General features: G+C 39.1%; 1 protein-coding gene across 3 annotated transcripts; it reads left to right on the top strand.

The window, feature by feature from the left end:
• The first annotated feature begins 2,671 nt into the window (after nt 1–2,671).
• On the top strand, nt 2,672–22,840 carry SAMD9L (sterile alpha motif domain containing 9 like). Of its 3 annotated transcripts, XM_059396851.1 has the most exons (3): nt 2,673–2,851; nt 6,753–6,950; nt 17,779–22,840. In XM_059396851.1, the coding sequence occupies exon 3, from the start codon at nt 17,799–17,801 to the stop codon at nt 22,554–22,556; it is 4,758 nt and encodes a 1,585-aa protein (XP_059252834.1). In that variant the 5' UTR covers nt 2,673–2,851; nt 6,753–6,950; nt 17,779–17,798; the 3' UTR covers nt 22,557–22,840. The 3 variants fall into 3 exon arrangements, 2 of the variants coding, with proteins under 2 accessions (XP_059252835.1, XP_059252834.1); XR_009403834.1 differs by lacking the exons at nt 6,753–6,950; nt 17,779–22,840 and adding an exon at nt 4,707–5,198 and having other exon boundaries at nt 2,672–2,851; XM_059396852.1 differs by lacking the exon at nt 6,753–6,950 and having other exon boundaries at nt 2,672–2,851.
• Nucleotides 22,841–24,375: the final 1,535 nt, after the last annotated feature.

Raw genomic sequence — 24,375 nt, forward strand, 5'->3', positions numbered from 1 at the left:
GGAGGGGAAGGAAAAATAAAATAAGATGAAATCAGAGAGGGAGAAAAACCATAAGACTCTAACTCTAGGAAATAGACTGAGGCTGCTGGAGGGAAGAACAGTGAGGGGATAGGGTGACTGGGTGATGGGCACTTGAGGTAGTCAGCACTGGGGATTCTATTCAGCTGATGAATCACTAAACTCTACCTCTGAAACTAATAATACACTATATTAATCAATTTAAATAAATAAAAAATAATAAAAATAAATGATTAATTCTATACTTTCTTTCACAAAGAGTGGGCAAGAAGTCCCACAATTTATTTCCCTAGTGCTACTGCTATGAAAAGATGAGCTCAAGGATAGATTTTTCTCTAGGGAACATTATGTATAAAAAAGCAACAGGTAGGACAATTGACACAGGCTTAGAATAATCTTAAATTTTAACTCATAATTCAACACCCCCACCAGATGCTTCTCCCCTGTATTCCCTTCCTTGATTTTTTTGTACCACCATTCAACCTGTTTCTCAAATTTAAAAATTTAGAAATGATCCAAGACTTCTCCCTCTCTCCATACTGATATACCTAATCATACATTCTAACAAGTACAGATTTTTCATAAATAAATAAAATGTAAATAAAAGTAATACATGGCATGAAAAAAATAGAACAGAAAAAAATATAATTAAAAGTAAATCTCAGGTATCTGGGTGGCTCAGTCAGGCCTCTGACTCTTGATTTCCACTTAGGTCATGATCTCAGGGTGGTGAGATTGACCCCCTGCATTGGGCTCTGTGTTCAGCTTGGGGTCTACTTAGGATTCTCTCTCTCTCTCTGCTTCTGTGCCCTCATCACTGCCTCCATCTCCCTCTTCCCTTGCTTCCCCTCCCCTACTACTCCCCTCTCACACACATGAGTTCTCTCCTCTAAGAAAAAAAGTCAATCCCAGGGCACCTATTGTCTTAGTCAGTTTAGGCCTCTGACTCTTGATTTCAGCTCAGGTTATAATCTTAGGGTTATTAGATCAAGCCCCACATTGGGCTCTGCATTTCATGTGGAGTTTGCTTGAGATTTTCTCTCTTTCTCTCTAAAATAAATAAATATTTTTTTAAAAAAGATTTTATTTATTCATCTGACAGAGAGAGAGAGAGAGAGAGATCGCAGAGAGGCAAGCAAAGAAGAGGAAGCAGGCTACCCACTGAGCAGGGAGCCCAAAGTGGGGCTCGATCCCAGGACCCTGAAATCATGATCTGAGCTGAAGGCAGAGGCTTAACCCACTGAGCAACCCAGGTGTCCCAATAAATAAATATTTTAAAGAAAAAAAGTAAATCTTTTCTTATCCTTAAGCACCAATCTCTTTCCTCAGGTGTGACCATGTAATTTCCTGTTATCTCTCAAAAGTTTTCATACATATACCAGCCTGTGTGTACATATTTGTATGCAGAGTCCATATTTATGTACTGTAACATTTTTCAAAAAAAATTTTTTTCACGAATGAGATTACACAATATATCCTATTCTACTCCTGAATTATTGCTCCTGGATTCTGGAAATCATTCTGTTTCAATAGGGATGTATTAAAATTATTTTTAATGGCTGTTTCAATTTTATGACTATACTACCAACTCCTATTTATGGCCAATTAGGTTATTGCCAATTTTTCTTTAGAATTACCAAAATGCTTCAGTAAATATCTTTGTATAAGTATCTTGAAATTTTGTATAAGGTATTTTTAAATACTTTGAAATTTTTCACAAAGTCTTAGCTGGAAAAATCACTGGAAATTTTCTAGTATGAATTGAAATATTAAAGCATCCTAAAATAAATAGGAAAAACATGACCAGTCTGATAAAAAAATATATAAAAGAAATGAATAGGAATTTCATAGCAGAAGAAACATAAACAACCCTAAACATATGAAATTTTTCAAAATTCAAAGTATGGCTTTTACTGAACACATATCACTTTTGTACCATTGTAAACATTTTTTACCTCATCAGTAATGAGGAAAATGGAAATTAAAAGCACAACAAGATATGATTTCACATGGACTTGAATGACAAAAAATTAGAAAGTCTCATAAAAAAAAGTTAACAAGGATGTAGAATAGGGAGAATTTTTAATCCACTTTACTAACGGAGTATAAACTGGTGTGACAACTTTGGGTTTTATAGATGGCTCTCTTATTCCTGTATTTTCACGTGGTCTTTTCTTTTTCTGTGTGTTTGTCTGTGTCCTAATCTCTTCTTACAAAGACCTCAGACATGTTAGGTTAGAGCCCACCTGAGTGACCTCCTTTTAACTTAACTGTCTCTTTAAAGACCCTTTCTCCAAATACAGTCACATTCTGGGAGGACTTCAACGTACGAATTTTGGAGGAGGAAAATTCATCTCATAACAGGCACTTAGACTACCCGGAGTATAGTTCTCCCCTGTATTTATTTACTTTTTTTTTCTGTAAGTATTCTCCCACTGGGATTTCTTAACTTTTATGATTTAAAATTCTGTCTGATGAACAGTTTCTAAACAATGTTTCAAATTTTTTGATAATTCTCAGTGATGTTAGCTTTTTGATATTTTACATCCTTCCAGATCCAAATAAACCATTCTTAACCAAACCGAACCTCCCTGCATTTCTACTTCCTCATTCTGTTTCTTTACTGCATATCTTACACACCCTCCAAGGAGGAGTCAGAGTATCCAGAGACCAGAGAACTCCACAACTGCTTAGTTTTTCAAAAGAGCCTTGTCATTTTGTCTCCTGGCCGTCAGGAAAGGATTAAGAAAATGAAGGCTAAATCAGCTGCGATTTAACGAAGTTTAAATCAAGTTCCTGACATAAAAAGAAGGAAGTTTTCAGGAAAATCCTGGTAAGTTACTGCATTGTTAAACCTTTATATTTTCTGCCAGTGGGACAGCTATTTTTTTTTTAAACTCCAGCTGTACTTTTTATATAACACATGTGTTCCTAGATAAATGATTGTTTGTAAAGATGTTGAAAGTACTTAGAAATATCAGTGGATTAAATACATAACTGACTTATTTAACTGAGGCTAACCCTGTAAATGCTCCTCTAAAAAGAAATGTACCGTTACTTGTACTCGGAGTGGTGAGCAGTCATTTCCAGGCTGTATATATTAGTGGGAAAGACAATAGAGAAAAAGCAGGAATATAAACATTAAAGATTGTAAAGGAACCTGTGGTCATGTGCAATTATACAAATTTCTGTCTTCCATAACTTAAGAGTCTAATCTTAAGACTTAAGACTCTCCAAAGTGTTATTTTGCCTTGTAAGAATTTCCTTCACATTCATTTTTTTTTACAGCAATCTGGTTAAAAACTGAAACGGAAACTTAACTTCGGGAAATGAAACTTAACTTGTTTGTGTGTGGTTTCGTTTCCTCAGACCTACAGAGGGGGTGTGTGTGTAGCCCTCCCAGACTAGAATCAGGATTCTACAGCATCCTTCCCCAGGGGTCAGCTCCAAGAGTCCTATAGAACAGAACTCCTCAGGGCATTGATACCTGGGGGGCCCCGAGGACCCTTCTGAGATGAGGCTGGGTGGGCACCAGTGCTTGAGCCTAAGTGTTCTGATGATTTGGTGCTTCTTGTTCAATACTAAAGAGAGAAAACTGGAGTACTTGTTAGAGAATGGCATTCTTTAGCTCCCTTACCAATAGTTAATGTTATTACTGATAGAATCTGTGTTTGTAATTGTTTCAAGCAGGAGGATGAGGCCCCAGTTATGTCAAATCAATCTCAAAAGTTGTCCACACCAGTCATTTTGATCTTTACTTAGCTCTGACAATAGGCATGCAGGTGCTCTTATAATTGATAGAGTATGAACTCTTTAAAAAGTATTATTGAGGGGCGCCTGGGTGGCTCAGTGGGTTAAGCCGCTGCCTTCGGCTCAGGTCATGATCTCAGGGTCCTGGGATCAAGTCCCGCGTCGGACTCTGCTCGGCAGGGAGCCTGCTTCCTCCTCTCTCTCTCTGCCTGCCTCTCTGCCTACTTGTGATCTCTCTCTGTCAAATAAATAAATAAAATCTTAAAAAAAAAAAGTATTATTGAATATAATAGTTTCAAATTGTTATATGTGCACTACTGTTGTTGTAAGCCAAAGAGGGAGGTTGAGAAACTTTTGACATTATACTGGGTCCAAGGATAGTATTAGAGTTTAGTATATCATATTAAGACAAAGTATTGCTGATTTTTCCATTTAACAAAAGAAGGGTCCAAATTTGGGGAATAAATGTCTGTGAGCTTGTCTGAGAAGAATGTTTCTATTTCCCTGGTATCCGTTGGCAGAATCTGAACAGAAAGAAGTGAGAGAAAGCTGCCATCTATTAGGTGGCATGAAATTCCCCCTTTTAACACCAAAAACACCACACAGTGAGTCACTGGCCATGTATAGAGGCCTGAAAGCTGTAAGAAAAAGGGATGCACTGCAGAGGGAAATTCCTGATGTGCTGCTGCATTTCTAGCATGTTAGGCTTTAATAAATAAATAAATAAATACACTTTTTAAGAAATTAAAAAGGGGCACCTGACTGGCTCAGTTGGAAGAGCATGCAACTCTTGATCTCTGGGTTGTGACTTTGAGCCCTACATTGGGTGTAGAGCTCGCTAAAAATTAAAACAAAAACAAAAACTGTAGAATGTTGGGCCTTATTGGAAATAATCACTGTCTAAAAGGAAAGAGAGAATGTGGATTCTGTCCTCTCAGTCTTTAGGATATCCAGAGGGGAGGTGGTTAAAGTACTGAAAGAAGACTCTGGCTAAGAGAAGGGATTGCAGCAGATCTGAACAGAGCATGTCTGTGGAAAGGGGTAAGACCCTCCTCAAGAGACCAGCTCTCTGGAGAACTGGCAGCAAAGGAGAACAGCAGAGGTACTGAGGCTCCATCCGACACGGAGGACCCACAAGAAAGGCCTAGCCCAGTATGAAAAATGACCTTATTTGGGAACTGTGAGTGACACAGCAGAAATGATACAGGATGTTGTGAAGGTCTGCAGGAGACACATAGTTATTAAGTGTTCATTCCTTTTGACAAAATTTCCTTTCCCGGGGTGCCTGGATGGGTCAGTGGGTTAAAGCCTCTACCTTTGGCTCAGGTCATGATCCCAGGGTCCTGGGATCGAGCCCCGCATCGGGCTCTCTGCTCAGCAGGGAGCCTGTTTCCCCCCCTCTCTCTGCTTGCCTCTCTGCCTACTTGTGATCTCTGTCTGTCTAATAAATAAATAAAATCTTTTAAAAAAAAATTTCTTTTCCCTTCTTTGTGACCAGATGATTGAAGCTAGAGTTAGTTCTGGCCTAATGAGCAACACAGTAAACAAATATTCTTAGATTTCTGTCTGGGATTCAAGCCAAGTGAAATAGTTGCCCTAGTGATCCAGTTGCCCTAGTGAAAGGAGCAAAGTCCTTCGGTCTTTGATGCACAGACATGGTTAACTCCAGAGTTTTCAAAAATTCCTTATTTTCAACTGCCCTGAGAAAGTGTTATTCATTCAATAAATATTTGTTAAGTAGCTACTCTGTGCTAGGCACTGTGAACTAGTGAACAAAATGAACAAATGTACAAAATCCTTGTCCTCTTGTGGTATCTAGAATAATGGGTGGGGACAGAAAAAGAAACAAGATAAATGGGTAAGAATATGTGGAATACTTGGTTGTAATCAATCTTAAGTATGAATATATAAAGGGAGGGAAAAGGAGAAAGAAAGAAACCAGAGGAGGGATCAGAAATACTGGAGATGGACTAAGGTTGCCTGCGGGCTGGCCAAGCGTAAGAAGTGAGAAGATGGAGATGAAAGCCCGAGGGGAGGGAGGGAAGGAGCCTCACCAGTATCCAGTATCCAGGGACCGCCCAGGGAGACGAAAGGAGCAGAAGGCCAGATGCAGTAACAGGTCCAGCCAGCAAGGAACAACAAGGTGGCTGGACCAGCTTTCGAAAGGAAAAAGAAAGTAAGATGTGGTATCAGAGGGGTAGCCAGGTGCCAGGTCATGTGAGGCCTGATAGTTCATAGTAAGGAGCAGGGCTTTCACTCTGAGTTAAATGGAAAGCCACCAAGGGGACTGAGCAGAATATTGGCATGTTATTTCCATTTGGACAGGCCCACTCTGGCTGCTCTTTTGCCCAAGTCCCCCGCAGGATCAATAATAGCAAGAGGGAAACAAGTGAGGGAGCCACTCTTGTCATCCAGAAGAGGGGTGGGAGCTTGGACGGGCTGGTAGTGCTGGAGGTGGTGGTTGGTGGTCAAACGCATTTTAAAGAGACCGGCCAACTACAGGATTTGCTCCACATTGAATGTGGAATGTGGGAGGAAAGAGAATGCAATGTATTTTTGGATATTTATCTAATTTATTAAAAGTATTTAAATACAGGAAGGGATGCCATCTTGGTGGAGGATGTTCTTTTCGTCATTCTTCTATATGTTTGAAATTCTTCACAATAAAAAGTTAAGGGGAGGGACACCTCAGTGGGGTGGCTCAGTGGGTTAGGCCTCTGCCTTCCGCTTAGGTCATGATATCAGGGTCCTTGGATCAAGCCCCACATCGGGCTCTCTGCTCAGCGGGGAGCCTGCTTCCCCCCTCTCTCTGCCTGCCTCTCTGCTTACTTGCGATCTTTCTCTCTGTGTCAAATAAATAAATAAAATCTTTTTAAAAAAAAAGTTAGGGGGAAAATCTGTCTCATTAACACTTCCTAAGCAACAGTCCCATCAATTGCATTTTAATTTTCTGTGATATCATTTTTTTTCTTTTTACGTAACAGGTTCTTAACAAAAGGCAAAACTGGAAAAGGACCAGATTGGTTCTGCCTGCATCTTTACTCCATACATAGCTGCTTTCCAGGACATGAATCTTGCAAATTTTCAAGAAAAGACAACTATTCTAATAGCTTGACATCAAAAACTCATACAGACCAATTTCAGGTTGCTGATATAAAAAGGAGGTTCTCAGAAAACCCCTGGTAAGTTTCCAATCATTATAGATACCTTCTTCAAAAGCTTTAAAAGCTTGCTTTAAAAGATTTCTTTAAAAATGAATTCTAAAAACTAAAATACATTCACTTCAAAAGTGAATGTATTTTCAAGTGCACATGAGCTACTTTTAATGAAACGATTCTAAAAGGAATGGGAAATCTTCTGTTTTCACATATATCTATCACTAGATGTTACTTGCACTGACTGTAGAATTCTTTAACTCACTGAGACACCCAGGTGCCCCCTGACTGTAGAATTCTTTAAAAATGGGTGGCTCAGTCAGTTGGGCGTTCAACTCTTGATTTCAGCTTAAGTCGTGATCTCTGGGGTCATGGGGTAGAGTCATGCTCTGCGCTCAGGAAGGAGTCTGTTTCTCTCATTCTCTCCCTCTGCCCCTCACTCCCCTCTCAAATGAATACATAGATCTTAAAACAAACAAACAAACAAACAAACAAAAACCCCCAAAAAACAAAAAACCTTCCAGCAACTGTGGTGCCGAGTGTTTCTAGAGTTGAAACACACTAGAGGCTAGAAAGACCTAACCAAGACAACACTGCTTCTTGTCCCATGGTCTTACACAGTGAAAACATAAATGTTTTCACACAGTGAAAACATAATTGTCCCTCGTGTTTAAAAAATATGCCAACACTCCAGGATATAAATCAAATCAAATAATGTTCATGAAAGGCTTTTGTAAGCCTCAGAACAGTGAAGTACATTAAATTTTTATATAAATATTAATGAATCATCACCCCAAACAAGTTTAAAGATACTGATTAGGCCACAGAGTTATACCAAAGCATTATTAAAAATTTTTTGCCCAAATCATAGTCACCTTGAATTAAATACATAGCTCTAGCCAAATATGGATCGTAGACTAAGATGAAAAATTCATGTGAAAGTGCTACCAAATATATAGTAACTTCGAATCATTATGCAGCTTCTCAACTCCCATCATAGCAGTGAGCTGCTGAGAAATGCTTTGATGTTATAAAGGGTCTTCATCTTTGAACAATGGGAGAACCTGTGGGACAGAGATAAAAAGACAGATTTGGGGAGGACGAATGCCATTCCAATTTAAGAAGAGTGCTCCCATCTCCCTGTGGTTCCTAACAGAAGTCAAACAATAAAGGAGAAAATGAGGGGGATGCCATCTCCCTGGAGGTAGCATTAAGACAAGCCCTCCCACCATTCACATGTCTCACACACACACACAACACACACACACACACACACACACACACACACACATCTCTGAGCGTCTAGTAGCTGATAAGCTGATAAGCAGGAAACCCTTCATGTGCTGCTTCTTGGAGAGTGCTGGAATCTAGTGGAATTGTTGTAATCACTAGCTAAATCAGAAGAGAGGGTGCCTGGGTGGCTCAGTTGGTTAAGCAGCTGCCTTCGGCTCAGGTCATGATCCTGGAGTCCTGGAATTGAGTCCCACATTGGGCTCCCTGCTCAGCAGGGAGTCTGCTTCTCCTGCTGACCTCTCTCCTCTCATGTGCTTTCTTTCTCTCATTCTCTCTCTCTCAAATAAATAAATAAAATCTTAAAAAAAAAATAAATCAGTAGAGAAAATCTATAGCTTTTCCTTAGAATATTTGGTGCGGCCAGGGGACAAGGTAAGAAAGGACTCTGACTAAGAAAAGATATTGCCACAGACCTGGATTGCCCCAGATCTGGACAGAGCAAGTCTGTGAAGAGTGATGTGTGGATCTCTTCTCCAGAGCAAGGGATATGGACAGTCCATTCAGAGAACAGAAACTAAAATAGAATGTATGGACCTAGTAACAGAAGAAAAGTCACAAAGCAGGACCGTGGTAGATACGGTTTTAAGGTTTAACTTCCCAGTTGCAATAGGAAGTAGGGTTACCAGGGAAAGTGAAAACGCTGAGGAGGTATTAGAGATTTGATGAGAGAGAAGAATGTGTGAAATAGCCATTTCGGCCGTGAGAGAGTGAATACAACAAGGAAACAGTATGGTAGCTCAGAGCATTAACAGTCCACTGGAGGACAGTGATCATGACTATAAAGTGAAACCAGGATATAGAGGGTCATTGTCCAGCCATGGTCCTAACATTGGCAGAGTACAAGTGGAGGGAGGAGGAAGCACGTGATTATAATGAATGGGGAAAAGTATCAAGCTAGTTACCAGGGAGACGCTGGAGGAGATGCATGGATGGGGAACAGGAGTGAGAAAGTAATAGAATCTAGAATTGGTGAGTTACAAGTCTTGGTGTTAAAGAAATATTAGACATTGAGTACTAAAGGTAGTGAGTCTACGGACACCTAGATGACTTGGTCAGTTAAGCATCGTCACTCCTGATTTTGGTTCAGTTCATGATCTCAGGGTCATGAGATCCAGACCCATGTGGGGCTCCCCACTAAGCAGGGAATCTGCTAGAGATTCTCTCTCTCCCTCTCCCTCTGCTCCTCCTTGCTCCCTCTATATCTCTCTCTCTCAAATTAATAAATAATATCTCTCTCAAAAAATAAATAAAATTAAAAATAAAATAAAATAAATAAAGGTAGTGAGTCAAAGAAGCAGCAGATCCTGGTGAGAGGGAGATATTTGAATCTGAGATGCTGGAAGGCTTGTAGTCATTGGTGATTCTATTTGTTTGAATGGGCTGCGGTAACCAAGTACCACAGGAAACTGTGTGGCTTAAACCACAAAAATGTATTGTCTCACAGCTCTGGAGGCTGGAAGTATTCAAGATCAAGATGTTAGTGAGGTTGGTTCCTTCTGTGGGCTATGAAAGAGAATGAGTTCCCTGACTCTCCTTTAGTTTCTGGTGGTTTGCTGGCAACCTCTGGCTTAGAGTTCACCCCAATCTCTGCCTTCTTCTGCATGTGGCATTCTCACTGTGTGTGTGTGTCTCTGTGGCTAAATTCCTCCTTCCTATAAAGATACCAGTCATATTGAATTAGGGCCCACTCTAACGGCTTCATGTTAACATCGGCAACTACCCTATGTCCAAAAAGGTCACATACCAAGGTACTGGGGCTAGGACTTTGTCATCACAACCTAAACTTGGCATGAGGCGATCATTAAGCAAGAGAGTTTATTTGACATCAGTGAGTTGCAATTTGGGGTACACAGATTTGGGGTAGCCACCCAAATGGTGTCCCACTAAGCGAAAGTCAGAGGTTTGTCAGGCATAAACGGAATGCCTATACACATTGCTTATAAAAAGAATTTTTGATTCGTGTTGGTGGCAGAAAACCATTCTTGACTGAGTATAATTGATTGCTAAGGCTATCACTAAGCAAAACCTCTTGCTAGCAAATAGCAAATTCAAGCGCTAGGATTGAGTCTTTAGAATATTTTCTGTGGTTCTACCAGTGAGGACAAGCATAAGGCCATCTCCTTAATGGCCTCCTGGCTCCATCTTAATCCCCTTGACATAAGTGACCCTATTTCACCTATCACAAACACAGAAGTTTGTTGGGGGGGGGAGGGAGGAGTCACAATTCAACCCATAGCAGTTTGTGTTAAGGTCAATGGTGTGACCATAACAGTGGAATGCAGGGAGGTCAAGGTCATTGGATGAGAGGCAGTCAAGATGGAGAAAGTCCAGTGTATTAAAGGAACATCTAGGTGTCTAGGGACCCACCAAAAATTGTGATGAGAATAGTGTCTGAGGGTATGAGTGCTTCTTCCCCTCAGCTGCTTACAGAAAGGGGGTCAAAATATATTAAAATATATAAAAAGCAAGTACTCAGCAAATTTTTAAGGTATGAAACATTTTAAGAATAAATTTAAAAATAATAAAGTAGTCATTTTTTATTCAGCCTTTTCTCCAAAGTGACTTCAAAAAATCTTTCATTGGGGGGGCGCCTGGATGGCTCAGAGGGCTGAGCCTCTGTCTTTGGCTCAGGTCATGATCCCAGGGTGCTGGGATTGAGCCCCGCATCGGGCTCTCTGCTCGGCGGGGAGCCTGCTTCCTCATCTCTCTCTGCCTGCTTGTGATCTCTCTGTCCAATAAATAAATAAAATCTTTAAAAAAAATCTTTCATTAGGAATATGCTTATTAATAACTGCTTATCCTATTGGCTCCATATAGTGCTTGTAAAGAGGTAAGACAGAATCTCTCCCTTCAGTCTTATCTGAGATGACACTTAGGGACTCTGCAGAGGAGACAGGAAAGATCAGGGATGAGCCTCCAGGCTCCTGCATTCGAGGAGTCATCTCCTAGTCAGTAATTCCCTCTGTGACAGGACCAGCACCTGGCTCTGGGGGCAGAGGCAGCGACAGCCCACTGCAGAACACCACCACACCCAACTCCTTGGACGCGCTGGATAGGGCTTTGGAAATCCCACCAGTTAGACTATTCCTTTTTCCCTTCACTCTGTCCCCTAGACTTGCTCCCTCCACCTTCTTCCTACCCTACTCCAGAAGCTCTACTTTAACTTCATCTGCCCAGTGTCCCCACTTTCCTGCTGGTGACACTCCTCTCCTCCTCACAGATCCCACAGTCCTTTGCCCCTTATTGCATTTCACACAAAGTGCTATCGCAGTTTGTCATGATAAGCCGTCTTGAATATATGTGTATATGGTTCTTCCTTTTTAAAATTTTCTCCACTGGACTATAAGTCCTCTGAAAGAACTTCACATCTCTTTTGGTCACCACCAGTTTCTTAAGCAATAAATATTGGTCAGTAAATATCGGTTGAGTGAATAAACAAATGATATTTATCTCTGGTTGCGATGTGTATGCTAATTCTAAGACCTCTTCCATCTATACACTGTAAGTGAATGGAATTGATAATCCAAAATATGTTTATAACATTCATTGGCCAGTTGCTTATAGTTCTGCTAATTGGCTCAGGACTAGGTGTGTCCTGCAGAATGAAGCCATAGTGACTAAGAGGATTCAGGATACTAAGGCACTAGGAAAAGTTTTATGCAAGCAAGCAGAAGCTGCTGTGCCCAACAGCAGCTGCCTATAGACAGGGTAAATCATTCTAAAGTGCTTATGGTATTCATACCATAAATGACCGGCATGAGTTTCTTCTCTGGCTGGTCACAAGGCTATAGGCTGGGGCTTCAGTTTAGCTCATCCTTCAGATATGACCTCAAGAAGACCCTCTGGAAAAGTTTCTGCAAGAAACCCCAAACATAGAAAGGTCAAATTTACAGTTTGGCTAGACTTTGTGACTTGTTATATAAAAACCTAGGATCTTCATATCTTTCATTTAAAACAATCTTTTTTTTTTTTTTGAATTAGGATCTTAAAATCTCGTTTAAAAAATTACAGAACTTTTTAAGTGTTTGCATTTTTTATAGTTTAATACTTCTGTTTTGTTTGATACTTAATGCTTTCAATCTATTTATCCTTATAATATTTTCACCTTCCTGTTTCCCCTTATTTAACCCATTCTATTGATCTCTTTCTAGTTCTGATTCACGAGGTTGGGGTGGGTCTGAGAATTTACGCTTTTACCATGCTTCCAAGTGGTGCTAATGCTGCTGATCTGGGGGCTGTATTTTGAGAACTGCTCTCAACCTCATCTGCACAAGAGAATGACACTGACAGATTTTGAAAAGTACTAAGGCTTGAACTCTGCACCCACTCCCTCAACCAACTAAATTATCAGAATGTGGAGTCCCAGGTGATTCTAATGCTCAGCCCGAGTTGAGAATCCCTGCTCGAGGGTGTTCCAGGATATTCAGTTCTGGAAATTCAGCAAAGTACATAACTGTGGGAGCTCCATTTAGTCTCATATCAATAATTTAGGTTGAAATTGTTTGTTTGTTTTTCATTTTAAATTGCAATATAATTTTAATTCCAGTGCAGTTAACATACAATATTATCTTAGTTTCAGGTGTTCAATATAGTAATTCAGCAATTTTGTGCATTACTCAGTGCTCATCATGATAAGTGTACTCTTAATCCCTGTCACCTGCTTCACACATCCCCCGCACCCACCTCCCCTCTGGTAACCACCAGTTTGTTCTCTATAGCTAAGAGTCTATTTTTTTGGTTTGTCTTTTTTCCTTGTCCTTTTCTTTTGTTTCTTAAATTCCACATGTGAGCGAAATCAAATTGTATTTGTTTTTCTTTGATTTCTCTCACTTATCATTATATATTATACCCTCTAGATTTATCTGTGTTGTTGCAAATGGCAAGATCTCATTCTTTTTTTTATGACTGAGTAATATTCCATTGTGTGTACATACAACATCTTCTTTATCCATTTAACTATCTATGGACACTTGGGTTTGCTTCCATAATTTGGCTATTATAAATAATGTTGCAATAAACATAGAGCTGCATGTATCTTTACAAATTGGTGTTATCATATTCTTTGGGTAAATACCCAGTGGTGGAATTACTGAATCATATAGTAGTTCTAATTTTTAATTTTTTGAGGAACCTCTATACTATTTTCCAGAGTAGCTGTACCAGTTTGCATTCCCACCAGCATTGTAAGAGGACTCCCCTTTTTCCACATCCTGACCTATTTCTTGGGTTGTTGATTTTAACCACTCTGACAGGGGTGAGGGGATATCTCATTGTGATTTTTGATTCATATTTCCTGGTGATCAGTAATGTTGAACATCTTTTCATGTGTCTGTTGGCCATCTGGGTGTCTTCTTTGGAGAAATGTCTATTTATGTCTTCTGCCCGTTTTTAACTGGATTGTTCATTTTTTCAGTGTTGAGCCTGAAGTTCTTTATATGTTTTGGATACTAACCTTTCATCAGATAGTCTTCTCCCATTCAGTAGTTTGTCTTTTAGTTCTTTTGATTGTTCCCTTCACTGTGTAGAAGATGAAGTCCCAATAGTTTATTTTGCTTTTTTCCCTTTGCTTCTCAAGACCTATCTAGAAAGAAGTTGTTATAGCCAATGTCGAAGAGGTTACTGCCTGTGTTCTCCTCCAGGAGTTTGTGGTTTCAGGTCTCAGATTTAGGTTTTTAATGCATTTTGAATTTATTTTTGTTCACTGTACAAAAGTAGTCCAATTTCATTCCTTTGCATGTGGCTGTCCAGTTTTCCCAACACCATTTGTTTAAGAGACTTTTTTCCACTGGATATTCTTTCTGCTTTTTTGAAGATTAATTGACCATGTAGTTGTGGGTTCATTTCTTGGTTTTCCATTCTGTTCCACTGATCTACATGTTTATTTTTGTGCCATTGCCATTACTTTTTTGATCACTATAGCTTTGTAATATAACTTGAAGTCCAGAATTATGGTGCCTCAGGCTTGCTTTTCTTTTCAAGGTTGCTTTGACTGTTTAGGATCTTTTGTGGTTACATACAAATTTTAGGATTATTCTTTCTAGTTCTGTGAAAAATGCTATTGGTAGGGATATTTAGGGATTGCATTAAATGTGTAAATTTCTTTTGGTATTATAGACATTTTAATAATCTTTGTTTTTCCAATCCATGAGTGTGGAATGTCTTTCCATTTCTTTGTATCCCCTTTAATTTCTTTCATCAATATTTTATACTTTTCAAAGTACAAGGTTTTCACCTCTTTGGTTAGGTTTATTCCTAGGTATCTTATTGTTTTTGGTGTAAATGGGATTGATTCTTTAATTTCTCTTTCTGCTACTTCATTATTGCTATATTGAAATGTAACAGGTTTCTGTTTAATTTTGTATCCTGCAACTCTACTGACTTTGTTTATCAGTTCTAACAGTTTTTGTTTTTGTGGAGTCCTTCAGTTTTCTTTCTTTTTTTTTTTTAAGATTTTATTTATTTATTTATTTATTTATTTATTTGACAGAGAGAGAGGGAGATCACAAGTAGGCAGAGAGGCTGGCAGACAGAGAGTGGGGAGCAGGCTGAGCAGAGAGCCCGATGCAGGGCTTGATCCCAGGAACCTGAGATCATGACCTGAGTTGAAAGCAGAGGCTTAACCCACTGAGCTACCCAAGTGCCCTCAGGTTTTCTGTATAGAGTATCATGTCATCTGCAAATAGTGAAAGTCTTACTTTTTTCTTTTCTTTTTTTTTTTTTAAGATTTTATTTATTTATCAGAGAGAGAGAGGGAGAAAGGGAGCACAGGCAGAGAGAATGGCAGGCAGAGGCAGAGGGAGAAGCAGGCTCCCTGCCGAGCAAGGAGCCCGATGTGGGACTCGATCCCAGGACGCTGGGATCATGACCTGAGCCGAAGGCAGCTGCCCAACCAACTGAGCCACCCAGGCGTCCCAAGTCTTACTTTTTTCTTACTGATTTGAGTCCCTTTTGTTTTTTGTGTTTGATTGCTGTGGGTAGGACTTCCAGTACTATGTTAAATCACAGTGGGGAGAGTGGACTTCCCTGTCTTGGTCCTGACCATGGAGGAAAACTCTCAGTTTTCCCATTGAGGATGATATTAGTTGTGGTTTTTTCATATGTAGTCTTTCTTATGTTGAGGTATGTTCCCTCAAAACCTACTTTGTTGAGAGTTTTGTTTTTTTTTTTTTTGCATCCATTGATATGATCATATGGTTCTTATCCATTCCTTTCTTTTATTGGGCAGGTGGGAAAGGTGGAGGGGTACAGGGAGAGAGAGAGAGAATCTTAAGCAGGCTCCATGCCCAGCTCAGAGCCCTATGCAGCACTGGATCTCACAACCCTGAGATCATGACCTGAGCCAAAATCAAGAAAAAGACACTTAACCAACTGAGCCAGACAGGTACCCCAGGTATCCATTCTTCTACTAAGGTGATGTATCATGCTGACTAATTTTGCAAATACCGAACCACCTTGTAATGCAGGAATAAATCTCGCTTGATCATGGCGAATGGTTTGGGTTCTTTTTATTTGCTTTTCGGTAAGTCTGGCTAGAAGTTTGTCTTATTTATTAATTTTTTCAAAGAACCAGCTCCTGGTTTCATTATTCTGTTCAATTGTGTTTTTAGTTTCTGTAGCATTTATTTCTGCTCTAATCTTTATTATGTCCTTCCTTCTGCTAGCTTTAGGCTTTGTTTGTTGTTCTTTTTCTAATTTCTTAGGTATAAGGTTAGGTTGTTTCTTTGATTTTTTTCTTGCTTTTGGAAATAAGCTTGTATTGTCATATATTTCCCTCTTAGGACCACTTTTGCTGCATCTCAAAGGTTTTAGACTATTGTGTTTTCATTTTCATTTGTTCCCATGTTTGCTTAACCTCTATATGTTTGTTTGTTTAACCTCTATGTATTTGTGATCTTTCCAATTTTTTTCTTGTGATTGACTTCTAGCTTCATAGTGCTGTGATCAGAAAAGTTGCATGGAATGATTTCAATCTTTTTGTATTTGTTGAAGTCTGTTTTGTGATCTAATATGTGATCTCTTCTGGAGAAAGTTATGTGTGAACTTGAAAAATGTGTATTCTGTTGTTTTTGGTTGATTCCTACAGTATTTCGGATGATTTGATAATTATCCAGTTGTGTACATGGGATGTGACAAAACTAGGGTGCTCCTACTCTGCTGCCTTCTTCCTCTTCTTTCTCATTATAGTTTTGATTTGCATTTCCCTGCTGAAGATGAGCATCTTTTCATGTGTCTGTTGGCCATCTGTATGTGTACGTTGGAGAAATGTCTATTCATGTCTTCTGCCCATTTTTAATCAGATTATTTGTTTTGTTTTGGTTTGGTTTTGGTTTTGGTTGCATGAGTTCTTTATATATTTTGTATATAAACCCTTTATCAGATATGTCATTTGCAAATATCTTCTCCCGTTCAACAGGTTATGTTTTCATTTTGTTGATTGTTTCTTTTACTGTGCAGAAGCTTTTTATTTTATTGTTATTTTTTAAAGGATTTTATTTATTTATTTGATAGAGAGAGAAATCACAAGTAGGTAGAGAGGCAGGCAGAGAGAGAGAGGAAGCAGACTCCCTGCTGAGCAGAGAGCCCATGTGATGTAGGGCTCGATCCCAGGACCCTGGGATCATGACCTGAGCCAAAGGCAGAGCTTCACCCACTGAGCAACCCAGGAACCCCCTGAAGCTTTTTAACTTGATGGAGTCCCAGTAGTTTATTTTTGCTTTTGTTTCACTTGCCTCAACAAACATATCTAGAAAAGTGTTGCTACATAGGCTGAATTTGTTTTAACAGTTAAAAATTCATACTATTTTCCTTACCTAATTTCAGTCAGGCCAGGCCAGTTTGAACTACAGCTAATTCTTTTGGTACCTCTGAGAGCCACAAGAATTAGCCAACCAAATTGATTATCTTGACATTTTGCTGCCTCATCTCTTTCCACCTTGGTGGCCTAACAGTTTGAGTTCCAAAAGAGAGTGGGTGATGAGTTAACTGGTTGCTTCATCACTGTGTAATAAAGATGGTCATCTTCCTAGTCAAGAAAGGAGGTTCCTGTTCCCCAACCCACCTCTACTTATCCAGTTTTTTAAAATTTTTCTTTATTTAATCAATCTCTACACTTAATCTGGCACTCAAACTCAAAACTCTGAGATCAAGAGTTACACACTCTACTGGCTGAGCTAGCCAAGCACCTCCTACTTATCCAGTTTTATATTTTAAAGTTCATTTGCAATATTCAGCTATGGGAACCAACGCCTATGTTACTTAAGATTCTGGGTTTATTATAAAAACCCAACTTTCACGAAGTTAAGCCTAAATAGGAAAATTACTATATGAATAAAGGCACATGTCACCCTAGTTAGAAGCTACTGCTTCACAATTATAATATCTTGGAAATAAGGGCACTAATTGGGACTATAAAACATTAAAAATAAGTATCAAGTAGTTTCAAAAGTCACCCTTGAACAATGTTTTGTATATGTTGTTTATATAAAATTACATACGTAATTCACTGCGTGATTTCCATGATAAACTGTAATACTAAAATATTTATTCTATTACTTTTCCCAAGGAAGAAAATTGCAAATTGAAATGAGTGAACAAGTAAATCTACCTGAAATTATAAACGACTGGACCAAAGAGCATGTGAAACAATGGGTAACCAAAGACCTTAAGATTGATGAAAAATATGGGCAGATTCTGCTCACTGAAGAAATAACTGGATTAGTCCTGCAGGAATTAACTGAGAATGACCTTAGAGAAATGGGGCTACCACGGGGCCCAGCACTTTTGATAAAACGTACATATGACAGATTGACTAACAGTTCCTCTGAAAGTAACAATCAAGATTCTGGACAATTAGATCATACAAAACTCTTCAAAAAAGAACACCCAAAAAAGCTACAAAAGATGAAAAAGGAAGAGGAAAAATCAGTGTTACCCAATACTGATCATGATCTCAGAGAGACGAGAGATACCAAAGAACAAGAATCGATTCTTATGAAAGAAGATTCTTTAAGTGAAGGAGTGACCACTGAAGACCGAAGTGAGGATAAGCTACAAACAATACACTTGACTTGTATGCCATATCCTTTTGATCAGTTCCATAACAGCCAACGTTACATAGAACATGGAATTCTACAACCTGAAACTGGCCCACTCAATCTCATAGACCCAATACATGAGTTCAAAGCCCTCACAAATACAGAAGCAGCCACAGAAAAGGACATTAAGATGAAATTTAGCAATGAAGTCTTTCGATTTGCATCAGCTTGTATGAATTCACGCACCAATGGCACTATCCATTTTGGAGTCAAGAACACACCGCACGGACAAATTGTTGGTGTAAAAGTCACCAATAAGGATGCCTTCATTGACCACTTTAATATAATGATCAGACAATACTTTGAAGGAAATGAGGTCAATGAAGCCAAGAAGTGCATTCGAGAGCCAAGGTTTGTGGAAGTCCTATTGCAGAACAATACACCATCAGACAGATTTGTCATTGAAGTAGATGTTATTCCAAAACATTCTGTATGTGAAGAAAAATATTTCTTAATTAGGATGCAAAATTGTAAAAATGAAACATGGAAACCAAACCAAGATCTTTCACTGTTTGTGAGAGACGGTCCCAGCTCTAAGGATATCCTGGCCAATGTCAAGCAACGAGATAGAGTTTACAAAGAATTTTTACAAAATTTGAAGTCAGTGGTAGCATCTAGAAAAGAGGCTGAAGAAGAATATGAGGTGAAGGCAAATAAGAAAGAGAGTGAAGGACAAAAGCTGGTTAAACTTCTCATAGGCAACCGAGACTCGCTGGATAATTCATACTACAGCTGGTACATTCTTGTAACAAATAAATGCCATCCAAACGAAACAAAGAACTTAGATTTTCTAAAGGAAATGAAATTGTTTGCTGTGCTGGAGTTTGACCCTGAATCTCTGAGCAAGGGTGTGGTCAAAGCTTACAAAAAAGGCCGAGTAGCGAATCTTCACTTTCCAAATCAGTTTGAAGAAAAGACAAGTAACATAAGAGAGAAAATTTCCAGTTTGAATCTTTATGATCAGCCCAGCTGGATCTTCTGCAATGGCAGGTCAGACTTGAAAAATGAGAGCTATAAGCCTCTAGAACCACATTTATGGTTCAGAGATAGAGCTTCTGAAGTCAGAAAGCTGATTTTATTTCTCACAGATGAAAATATAATGGCAAGGGGGAAATTTTTGGTAGTGTTTCTATTATTCTCTCCAGTGGAAAGCCCAGGAGATCCCCTCATTGAAACTTTCTGGGCTTTCTACCAAGTTCTCAAAGGAATGGAAAATATATTGTGTATCTGTGTAAACTCACAGATTTATCAACGATGGAAAGATCTGCTACAAACAAGACTGACAACAGAAGAAGAATTAACGAACCACAGTATTTCCACTTTAAATTTAGAAATCATAAACAGTACTATCCTTAAACTAAAACCAGTGACTCAGTCATCAAGAAGATTTTTGCCCTCCCATGGATTTTCTTCAATTATCTTAGAGAAAAAGGAAGAGGATATCTTGACAGCACTGGAAATCCTCTGTGAAAATGAGTGTAAAGACACAGACATAGAGAAAGATAAATCTAAATTCCAAGAATTTAAGACATCAAAAGAAGAACACTTTTATCGAGGTGGCAAAGTATCCTGGTGGAACTTCTATTTTTCTTCTCAAAACTATTCTTCAGCTTTTGTCAAAAGGGATAGTTACGAAAAGCTTAAAGATCTGATACAATGCTGGGCAGACTCTCCTAAACCAGTATTTGCAAAACTTATCAATCTTTATCACCACCCAGGCTGTGGAGGTACTACCTTGGCCATGAATATTCTCTGGGACCTAAAGAAAAACTTCAGATGTGCTGTGTTAAAAAACAAAACAACTGATTTTGGAGAAATTGTAGAACAAGTGACCAAGCTGATTACCTATAAGGCAACCAGCCATAAAGATTACTTTCCTGTACTCCTCCTTGTGGATGATTTTGAAGACCAGGAAAACGTTTATATCCTGCAGAATGCCATCGATTCCATTTTAGCAGACAAGGGTTTGAGATATGAAAAAACACTGGTAATTATCTTAAACTGCATGAGATCCCAGAATCCTGATGAAACTGCAAAATTAGCAGACAGTGTTGCCCTAACCTACCAACTTTCTCCTAAGGAACAAAGAGCTTTTGAGGCCAAACTGGAAGAAATTGAAAAGGAACACAAAAACTGTGAAAACTTTTATTCCTTCATGATCTTGAAAAAAAGTTTTAATGAAATGTATATAGAAAAGGTAGTCCGGAATATCCTAAAAGGACAGAATGTGGACAGCAAGGAAGGACAACTCATTTCTTTCCTGGCTCTACTCAACTCTTATGTTACTGATTCTACAATCTCAGTATCACAGTGTGAAATATTTTTGGGAATCAGACACACTAGTACCCCCTGGGAACCTGAAAGCCTAGAGGACAAGATGGGAGCTTATTCTACACTTCTAATAAACACAGAAGTTGCAGATTTTGGGAGATACACAGGTGTGCGCATCATCCATCCTTTGATTGCCATCTCCTGTCTGAAAGAACTGGAAAAAAGCTATAACTTGAATACATGTCAAATTGCACTAAAGATCTTAAAGCAGGATTTATTCTATACTTGTGGAATAGGAAGAGAAAAATTTCAACATGACGTGCAAACTCTTCTGCTAACAAGACAGCGCAAGGAGTACGGAGATGAAACAGACACCTTGTTTGCCCCATTAATAGAAGCTTTAGAGAACGAAGAAATCGAAAAGGTCTTGGTGGCTGGAACTGTTCGATTCCCACAAAATGCATTCATTTGTCAGGCCTTAGCGAGATATTTCTACATTAAAGAGAAGAATTTTAGCATTGCTCTGGATTGGGCAAACCAGGCCAAAAAGGGAGCACCTAAAAATTCCTATATCTCAGATACCCTTGGTCAAGTCTACAAAAGTCGAATCAGGTGGTGGTTGGATGAAAAGAAAAACGCCAAGGATATTACAGTTAATGATCTAATATTCCTCCTGGAAGCCGCTGAAAATGCCTCAAAAGCTTTTAAAAAATCCCAAGAACAAGCCGAGAGGAAAGCCTGCGAAATGGAGGCCTGGACACGACAGAAATTACAAAGAAAATATGACACGTACAACACAGCCGGTTTTGTCGGTGAAATAGAAGTTGGTCTTTACACTATTCAGATTCTCCAACTCACACCCTGTTTCCTCAGAGAAAATGGATTATCTAAAACAGCTCTGGTAGACTTTTTATCAGGAAAGGGGATGAATCCCACAAATCCAAAATGTGAATATTATTTGGCTCTTCGCAAGTTCACATCTTACTTAGAAAATTTACAATCAGATTTGAAAAGGTGCTTTGACTTTCTTGCAGATTATAGTGTTCTTTTGAAAATGAGGAACACCCAAAAAGAAACAGGAGAAATTTCATTAAACAAGAAAATCACTCGTTCTTTCAGGAAATATGGGGAACTTTTCTGCTGTTTGGATTTGGGTTTGCTACAAGACAAGGATAATCAGTTATACCAAGAGGAGACTTGCAGGAAAGGTCTAGAAGCTTTGAGAGCAGATAGGTTTTCTGGACTCCTGGAATATCTTCATCCAAATCGCAAAGATGCTGCAACCAACATGGAAAGTATAGTGAGCAAATATTCTTCCCTACTGCAGCAAAACCCAAATAAGCAGCTGAAAAAGGAGAAACTAAATTTCATTTTAGCCAACATTATTCTTAATTGCCTAAAACCCCACTCCAAGTTCATCCAACCGCTTAGCATACTGAAAAGACAGCTCCGAGAAGTGTTGCAATCCATAGGACCAAGTTATCAATATCCAGACCCTTTTTTTTTGGCCTGCCTTCTGTTCTGGCCAGAAAGTCAAGAACTAGATGAAGATTCCAAACTCATGGAAAAGTATGTTTCTTCCTTAAACAGAACCTTCAGGAGGCAATACAGGAGCATGTGCAGGTCCAAGCAGGCAAGCACTCTGTTTTATCTGGGAAAGAGGAAGGGGCTCCACAGTCTTGTTTGTAAGACTGAGATAGAGCAATACTTCAATAAAGCACAAAATGTAAATTCCCTCTCGCCAAGTGGAGACCTGTGGAAAAAAAAAGAAGTCAAAGACCTTCTGTGTCGTCTAACTGGTCAAGCTGAAGGCAAGCTGATCTCTATAGAGTACGGAACAGAGAACAAAATTAGAATACCAGTGATACCTGTTTATTCAGGTCCACTCAGAAGTGGTGGGAATATAGAAAGAGTGTCCTTCTACCTGGGATTTTCCATTGAAGGCCCCCAAGCATATGACATAGAAATAATTTAAGAAGCTACATTAACTCAAATATTTTATTCATAATCTATGATTTTCTTCCCTCTCTCTATTCTTATGGCATTTTGATAACATTGGCTTACCTGTAAATCACAGATTCTGCTTTTGTGAACTATAAGGTTTTTGATGGCATGAAATGTGTCTACACACGGAGTTTGGCACACAGTAGAGTTGATTGTTCAATGTTTTAAAATGCATTTTCAGACTAACATATTCAGCTGGTATCCACTGGTCATATCATAACTGGTTGTAGATCAATAAAATCTGTTTTAATTCTATCACCTTCTTGAATATTCTGAATTGTGAATTATTTTATTCAATGGGAAAGTAGAGATTTAAATAAGATGATTATGGAAGGAAATCTCCTCCTCAGTTTTTGGAAATCAAACCAAGGGAGCCACACCAGTGTTCCACTTATCTCATCTTGGTATCAATAAAAATGTATGGGAAGTAAATATTTCATTCTCTTCCTCCATCGACCCCTCCCTATGTACATATACATACACAATTCCTGGACTCCTTGCCCTTCTCCCAACTTCTTGCTTCAGGGAGGGGGAAGAGAAGAGAAAACAAAGTAGTTACAAGCTTGGACTCCCTCTGTCCTCTTCCTCCCATTTACAGATAAAACTCTCTTTGGCCACTCTTGCTTCCTGTCAACATGGTCTTATCTTCACCTGTTCTTTAGAGCCCATCCCTCCTATCTTCTGTTTTACACTGCCATCTTTTCCTTTTTTATTTCTCAACCTATGCTATGTGCTGTTCTCTCTGTCAAATATTCCCTTATTTTCATCCAACACTTTCCATATGATTCTTCTGCTTTGTCCATCATAACTCGGTTTGAATCAGCTCCACCAGAAAATTTTCCCTGGCCTTTATAACCTATGCCTGACTTCTAAGATAACTTCCTCATGGCAGTATGCATTCCCAACTTTCCAATGCCAGGACTGCCATCCCAGAACCTTGCCCCTAGACTTAAACCAGCCAGAAGGGCATCAAACAGTGTTCCAGAGCTTGGATTTTAAGAGCTATCTATTGCTTATAAAGCGAAACACATGCCAATGTAGATTAAGTCAAATACTTAACAAATAGATGTTTATTTATCTACTTCTTCATATCTCCTTATAAGTAACTTAGGTATTTCAGGTTTCAAACCCAATTCCTCTTGTCATCAAGATGCCTATTCCCTATCAGTGTTCTTCTCACCAGTATTTCTATGACTCTCTGGGGAATGCTCATATGGCCCACAAACATGTCCCATTGCTGCTGCCCTTGCTCCAAACTGCAGCCTCCTTTTACCATGGCCCACCTGTCCATCTGGTAGCAGCCTGTCCCCCATGGCCACATCCCCCCAGACACAGGCCCAGCCCTTAAACCTTCCCAACTCAGCTAAGACTGAGCTATAGCATTTAGCAAGACTAAACTAACAGTTTGACATAAAAGAAAAAAGTTAAAATAGAAGGGGAAAATTGTTAAATATCCCTGTTATTCGTAACTATCCTCCTAGTTCACAGACCCAGCTCCTCTACGAGACTTTTTAGGGGCCTTCTCTCTTTTCAGTCTTCTTTCAACAATTATATCATAGGATGGCTCTTGCTCAGCTCTTCCACATGAGACAACCCCTAAACATGAATCATTGACTTGGAGATTAGGATGCCAACCATCTGAGTCTCCAGAAAGAATTATTTTTTTTCTGAAAAGAACTATAATATGCAGAGATGTCACCCACCCACAAAGAGGACAGAGTTTTACATGATTATATAGAGCAGTTCAGCTCTCTATTTTAGAACAGATTCTTTGCTTTACAATTCTAGAA

This window comes from Mustela nigripes, chromosome 4, assembly GCF_022355385.1.
Source record: "Mustela nigripes isolate SB6536 chromosome 4, MUSNIG.SB6536, whole genome shotgun sequence".
Classification (NCBI taxonomy): domain Eukaryota; kingdom Metazoa; phylum Chordata; class Mammalia; order Carnivora; family Mustelidae; genus Mustela; species Mustela nigripes.